This window comes from Citrus clementina, unplaced genomic scaffold, assembly GCF_000493195.1.
Source record: "Citrus clementina cultivar Clemenules unplaced genomic scaffold, Citrus_clementina_v1.0 scaffold_3, whole genome shotgun sequence".
Taxonomy (NCBI): domain Eukaryota; kingdom Viridiplantae; phylum Streptophyta; class Magnoliopsida; order Sapindales; family Rutaceae; genus Citrus; species Citrus x clementina.
The window spans coordinates 3,429,477-3,437,121 of record NW_006262339.1 but is presented as its reverse complement, the minus strand read 5'-3'; the positions used below and the strand labels follow the sequence as shown (position 1 = coordinate 3,437,121).

At 34.2% G+C, this 7,645-nt stretch overlaps 1 protein-coding gene across 1 annotated transcript; it reads right to left on the bottom strand.

Annotated features, from left to right (window-relative positions):
- Positions 1-2,650: 2,650 nt before the first annotated feature.
- Positions 2,651-6,058, bottom strand: LOC18046974 (LIM and SH3 domain protein Lasp). The gene is made up of 3 exons (XM_006439826.2): positions 5,623-6,058; positions 5,094-5,330; positions 2,651-3,966 (listed from the first exon to the last, which is right to left on the bottom strand). Exons 1-3 carry the CDS (start codon positions 5,800-5,802, stop codon positions 2,806-2,808), a joined length of 1,578 nt encoding a protein of 525 aa, XP_006439889.1. The 5' UTR covers positions 5,803-6,058; the 3' UTR covers positions 2,651-2,805.
- Positions 6,059-7,645: the final 1,587 nt, after the last annotated feature.

The following is a 7,645-nucleotide window of genomic DNA, read 5'->3' as shown; positions in this document are numbered from 1 at the left end:
TAATATTTTATTTTAATAAATATAATTATGTTATATTTAAAGAAAAAGGGTTAAAAAATAATATCTCACTCTCACCTCCCCCATGGGAGTGGGAATCCCACTCCACACTCCAAAAGTAGGTGTGACCTACAGATTGAGATTCTCACACCCACTCTTAACTAAGCATGTAAACACTAGAGTGTGATTAGGGATGGCAATGCGCCCGCAAACCCGCCCGCTACGGATAATTTTGCAGATTGTGGGCAGGTTTGATATTACAAATTGAAACCCGCACTTGGATGCAGGTGATTTTGGTATTAGTCTAATATCCGGTAAATACCCGCATTGATATCCACTAAACCCACAATGTCTTTTTAAATATTTTTTATCTAATTTTAATTAAAAATATATATATAATTGTGCAAAGTGCAAAATAAACAATGTTTTTTTTTTTGTATGGTCTATTTTTCTTTAACTTAATGCATGAATTATTTCATTATAATAATTTTTTTCTTCGAATTAATATTTGAAAAGTATTATTCTTTGGAAAATATTAATCTTAATCATTATTGTAGGCATAATGTTGAATGGGTGCTAATGATGGTGAATGAAATAAATATTTCTATTGGAGCTTGTGTTGAATGATAATATGAAATATAATTATTAATTTTAGATACTAGTTTGTGGTTTTTCTTAAAGGATTTGTGTATTTTATACTTACATTTGAGAATTTGTGTTGGATTGATGTTGAAATTTTATTTTTTCATTTACATTGGTTAAATTTAAAATTGAGTATGTTATATGGAATTTGAAGTTATTATTATAAATTTATATATTGAACATTTGTGATTTTAAATGTATAAACCCGCAAAAAATCCATAGGATATCATTGCCGATTTGGTAATTGTCAAAACCCACAGCGGATGGGTTTTTTTAAAAAAATTAAAACTCGCTATGGGTTGTGGGTGAATTTGGTAATTTAAATTTTGTATGGGTTTGGATTTAGTAATGGCAAACCCGCCGCGGACGGTGCCCATTGCCATCCTTGAGTGGGATGACTCTTCACTCCATATTCCCACTCCAATAAGTAAACACACCCCTAATGAGTCTCAATTTCTTTATAGTGGAAGTTATTTCTCCCTCCAAAAGATAGACTAGTTTCTTCTTTAAAGTAGGGAGTAACCATAATAAAAATTACACGAATTGATCATAAACCTACTTCACATGATTTAATGGCTAATCTTAGCAGCAATCAAAGGGATGGTCACAGTAAAAATGATAACAATAATTATGACAATAACAAAATGTGGTCCTCTATATAGGAATATATTGATTATTGAGTCCTGAAGCTGCAGCAATTAAGGGGATGGTCCTTCTCAAGTTGCAAAATGCCAATCAAATCGTAAGACCATTGAAGCGGGCATTTTGTCAAGGTCCCCTACTGGGTTTCTGATCCGTGGAATGATTGTCATGGGTGGTAGATTATGAACTCAAACCCACCAAACGACAGGACCATCAACAGAGAAAAGAGAACAAAATCGTCACAAGTTCTTCTGAGCCACTAGAAATCTAATGTAAGCTCTATGTAATTCATGGAGTGGACCTGTTTGAGTCGCTTGGACCAACCTAACCTCCGGTCTTGTCTGAACAGTTTGAAGAACTCTAGATAAGTTGATTGCATGTCAAGAAAAGTAACGTTAAGCAAATTAACAGCGGTCTAATTTACAAATCTAAGCAGAAATCAGCTGCATAATGGCTTCAGCCTTCAGTTTCTATTTTCAGCATGAAATGAAAGATTTTAAAGTCTGAATCACATCATTTGACTTTTAAAGACAAATTTCTGGGAAAAGATTGCCTAAATTTTAGGAGCAAAGTGTTCATTCTACCTAAGTTCAGACTCGGAAGTGCTTAAAGCCAACCAATACGTGGGACCCAACAATACCAAGGCATTAAAAAGACACCTCAAAAAGTGATAAAGTATCACCCAAGTCCAAGTGCGAGATTATCAAGAGCTCTCCCAATAATAAATTTGGTTAGCAACTGGACATGGGGCCTTAATATCCCATGTACAACAGATCTTGAAAGGGGCAACTCATACTGACATACAAGATATCAACTTTTCTGAGGATGATTTCCACCTAATTGCACTTTCTCCCATTTATTTGCCCACACGCATCATTGCTAGCGTTTAGACAGAACAAGGTATGAACCGGACTCTTTAGAGAAAACTTACACAAGTTGGGCAAACAATTTTTACACTGCGGCCCAGAACCGATCAAGTTTATTTTTTGTTATAGCAGCACCACAAATGGTTAAAATATAGCCATGCATAACACGGGACGAAAAAGGGTTGTCCCAAGGGTGATTGACTGGAACATATACCTAAAATCTTGGCCACAGCCTAATAAAAAAGGCAAGGCATTTCAGGGCATTTTGCCCGGATGAGAATTGGGTTCAAGATGAATACTAATCTAACATCCCCATTGCTTAAGAAGAAATATTGAGAATTAGTGAACTAAAGGAATCTTGAGAATTAGTGAACTAACTCCTATGAAGAAAGAAAATACATTATTAAGAACTATTATTGGCATGCATAATCAGTGTGTGTGTGTTTTTTTCCTCTCCCAATAGAATTCAGTGTGATTTGTTGGTACCACATTAATATGTTAAATTACACATCAACCCAATAAAAAAACAGTATGAATGATCTCCTAACTCGAAAATGTTGATACAGAAATGTAGTTCGAATTTTATACAGACCAAATCAAACCAAGCCCAGAGGGAACACACAATAACACAAGCTAACCTATCATTCCAAGGCTGGACTTACCCATTATTCATCAGCTTGTCCAGCACCACATTGAGGTCTACCGACTGCCCATTTTCTGTCAGTTTTCTCACAGTTGCTCTCACCAGGTCTCTCCGGAAGCCCATTGTGGCAACCTTGTCAACAACATCATCAACAGGCACCCTGTTTGCACTCCCAACAGAAGCTGATTCACTATCCACACTAGATGCCATTGGAATAGCATGAGGTAATATCTTGGCTGTTGGCAATTGAGAGAAACTACTTCCACCACTAGGTTCCGAAGGAGATGTTGAAGATCGCAAAAGTTTCATATTTGTACCGCTGGAGCCAAAAGGTGATTCACCATAGGGATAGAGATTCTTGGAATTTGAGTGCTCTGGCATCAATGAATACCCAGAACGGTACTCTGAATAAGGCCTTCTCGGAGTTTGGTCATGCATTGGCTGAGTAGAATCCACATTTAACTGTTGGGCTGGGGAAAACCCAGCAGGTGCTAGAGAGGAAGAGGATTGTCGGATGCTTTGAGATGGCAAGTAAGAAACAAGTCCAGGGTGCTGGCTTGATGGATGATGTGCTTGAAAATAAGCTGCACTGAGAGGTGGGTGCAGATGAGGCTGCTGGTCCAACTGTGACACTGATGGAGGTTGAGGTGATGGTTGATAAGGTTGATGCAGTGTTGGAGGTGGTGGCTGTGATTGCTGAGTTGAAGTCAAATGATACTGCTGATGTGTGGCTTCCATAGGTTTTGGCTGATTATTTTGATACAGTGCAGCAGCAGGTGGCTGTGACTGCTGATTTGTATGCGTATGGTATTGTTGATGTGTGGTTTCCAGATTCAGAAAAGTTGATGGGCTGTAAGACTCGTATTGTGGTCCTTGCACAAAAGAGGGGGTAATATTCTCTGCTAATTGGCTAGGAAGCTGTGGAGCAGTTGCTGCAGGCAGAGGCAGAGGGTTCTGATGATGTAGGTTATGAGGAATACTAGAAGGGAGAGAAGCAGGTTGGGGTGGAGAAGCAACAGGATTTGAAGGAGCATCTTCTTTAGATGAATCAGTTTGAGAGGTGCTGCTCTGCTTTCCCAATTGGGGGTCACCCTTGGACAATTGAAGTTTTGCCAGCTGCAGTTGAACCTCTGCTATCTCTTGTTTATCTTTCAAGTCCTTAATACCACCTTGAACCTGAAAGAAATCACATTAGATTGCACAGGGACACAAACCTTTAAAAGTAAATGCCAGCTAACACCAACATAAAACTGCAAAACAAAATCTGATGTTGATTGTCGACGGAACCTCCATGAGAAATTCTGATTCTATTGAACATACAAGTTTCTGTTGCTTCCCATTGACATTCAAAATAAAAGTCAATCATTATATATTAGTATATTACAAAAAAGACAATGATAAATCATGTCTGTCAATGCAAATTTGTGATGCACAACTGCATATTAACACAGTGAACATGTATTCGGCCAGATTACAGACTTGTCAAGAAATCAACTGCCATTGCAACTAAATTCACCTCTCTTAAAAACACTAAGTATGCCAAAATAGAAGACAGATAAAAACGAAGAAAATCCATGACTGTTTATGTCCCAAAATCACTCAAAAGATTACCAGCACTTAATTCTAGAACTAATCCATACCCTTTTGCTGATAATTTATACAGGAGCTTGAGAAGAAGATGTCTTTAAACATGTGACCCAGCAAACCAACTTCTTAAAAGATATTAATGGCAGAAAGTCTTCTCCAAAGGCAGCCTTGTAGAATGAAAACTGTTTTAAAGGATTGAATACAAAGGAAAAGCCTAGAGGACTGAATTGCAAGATTCAGATGGATCGATAGTGACCTTGAACAAATTTACACTGACCAACTGCATAATAAGACAACAATCCTCAAACGGAAAAATAAATAAATAAATAAAAACCACAAGAAATGAAGAAACAAAAAGTTTATAGCAATTGATAAACTGTTCCAACGCAATGTGAAAAGATACTACCAATACATGTGCACAATCATTAACATTATGATTAACAGTTACCATACGTACAACAATATCACAGACAATCAGCCAAGAGAGAGAGATTGCATTCTATGGGTACTCATGTATATCAATAATTAAATGAAGTTAAAACTGATTAATCTAGCTTTTTTATGTTGCTTTACCACCTGATGATTCCTACAAGATGGGTTGAATAAACAATTTTGCATTCTTACAACTTCAGCATATGCATGAAATTTAATAACAAAAACTACAAACTAAGCATTAACATCGCAAAAAACAAAAGACTTTGGATGTAAAAGAATACCTCTCTCATAATATTGTCCAGCTCCCTAAGCTTTCCATCAGTCTTCCCATAATTATATTCGATGGCTACCTTCAAATCGTCAACAGAATTCTCCACTCGACGCATCCTACTCTCTAACTGAGTCACTCGTGCACTCAGACCGCTCACCTCATGTAACACACTACCAACATGTTCCTTGATCTTCTGATCAATCTCAGAGATCAAATCCGCTTCACCGCCATCCACAGAACCCTTACTCTGCGTGCCATCATTCAAAGCACCACTTCAAATACATATAACCAACAATGAAAACACAAAGCAGCCACAACATTTATTCAAAAATTAACGTTTCTCGTGGAACTTAGCCATAATTTTAAAAATCAAACAATCCAAAATCTATTATCAATATGAACTAAATAAAAATAAAATTACAATACGGAAGGGGAGGGAAAAAAAAAGAAAAAGAAAAAGAAGTCTTTAATAACTAAAAACAAGAAATTCCTCGGAATTGAAAAAGGAAAACGAAATTGTAATGAGGGAGAGGAAATACCCTGAGGCTGACCCGTGTAGGTTTGTGCTTGGGCCGAAGCTGAATTGAATCAGAGGAAAGAGCTTGAAATCCATAGTCTCCGCCATCTGCTTCGTCTGAGGAATCGTCAGTTTGATGATGCGTTCTGGAAAGTTCTGTGATTTCCTTATCTTTATAAGTCCACGAATTTGAGTTTCTCATTGTATTTTTGTAATTCAATTTTTTAAGTTCAAAAATTATCTCCTCTTCCGCTGATGTTGGTTTAACAAATCCGAGGATCGTGAACAGTGATTAGGGAATTTCAATTTACTTCTCTTCCCTGCGCCACTCACAAAGCACAGTTAGTGATTTGCTGGGATACAACGTGATCAAGATTAAAAGGCCAGATAGAGTACGACACTTCACGGAATCTTCTATTCTCTCCCTCACGTTGATCGCACTTCCGTCCAGCAAGTTTTCCAAATTCGGCCCACTTTTAACAGATAATTACAATAAATTTACATTATTTTAAAAAAGTTTAAATAAAACAAAAAGTTTACAGAGTTAATCAAATATGAGGGCAGTTTGGGATTACTGGTTAAATAAGTTGTTTATGATGTGTCGATGTAATAAGTAATTAATTAAAAAAATAATTTAGTGTTTGATAAATTGTGTTGTTGCTATTACTGTGAGTTTGAAAAGCAGTGTACATGCGTTTAGTAAATTTTACTACAAACGTGTTATTTTATTATATAATGATAAAAATAGACATGCCCTTTTCTTTTTAAAACACTTAAAATTATATTAAGTAAAAAAAATTTAATAATTTGTTACATAAAATATGATAAAAATTCATATTAATATCTAATCTAGATAAAATAAAATAGTAATATGCATTACTTTTGCCTTAAACTTGTTGCAATAAACATTATAACTATAAAAAAAAGTATAAATAGATTGAATGTTAAAAGCCATGGTTATGAAATTGATTTTAAAAATTATGGTTAATTTTCATGTGAAATTCTTCATAATTCAAAAAACCTTGCCAAAAAAAATTATATAATTATATACAAGCTTTTTTTTAATCTTATAGAAAATACAAGTATAATATGAAAAATATGAACTTACTAGATCAAAACTTTAATATTAGAGATAATATATAGTAGTTGTGGTGGTAATATTATATTTAATGGCTCATATATTAGCGTGTATGCAAAAATATGACTAACTATCTTTATTAAATATTAATTAAGGTTATAATAGAAACTTTAAAAAGATGTGGTAGCTTATTTAATAAATTGCTTAGAAAAAACAATTCATATATGCTTTTAAAAGTTACCGTCAAAATAGAGAAAATTATTAAATAAACAGCTTATTAAGTTTCAACCTCAATCTGAAATGAGGCCATAATTAAATTTTAAAAATTATTAAAATAAGATCTCATATTTTTTAAGACAATTTAGTCACCTTATATTATAAAAGGTAAACTTATTAAATAAAAGACCCAGACAATTTGAGCCCATTAATTTATGTTCTCATGAAATTATAGAGGCTTTATGATTGATGAGAATTTATCGTTAATCATAGCAAGTTAGAATGTAAATGAACTGCCAATAAAAATTTTCGAGAGAAGAGATAAAGTTCATCAATGAAGAAAGAGAGAGAAGATATGGTTCATAGTGGGAAAGTACCTTTATTTTTTTTAACTGAATTCTCTTATCCTTAAAAATGTAATTTTGTTCAATTAAATAATTTATTAATTAATGAACCTAAAGAGTGAAATCATGGGTTCAAATAACCACTTCCTATATAAAACTCATCTTAAAACCAATCTTTGTGGTTAATTTAATCAATAAATTGTCTAATTTTTTTGTTAATTTGTATATCTGAAAAAATAATATATGTAACTTTCGTAGATTGGATTACAACAATAACATTATACGAGTAATATTACTCAAATTTTAAATAATTTAAAAGGTAAAAGAACTTAATCTTGTTGTTATTGTGATTATAGCAAGCTCTTTGCGTTTAAAGATTTTTCGTTTCGTAGACAATAAATCTTTTT

Bases quoted from the DNA above. Each gene is read 5' to 3' on its own strand.
- LOC18046974 (XM_006439826.2), bottom strand. From the start codon at position 5,802: ATGAGAAACTCAAATTCGTGGACTTATAAAGATAAGGAAATCACAGAA. The intron at 5,331-5,622 runs GTATTTCCTCTC...GATGGCACGCAG, and splicing joins CTACACGGGTCAGCCTCAGG to AGTAAGGGTTCTGTGGATGG. The intron at 3,967-5,093 runs GTATTCTTTTAC...GATTTCTTTCAG, and splicing joins TGGACAATATTATGAGAGAG to GTTCAAGGTGGTATTAAGGA.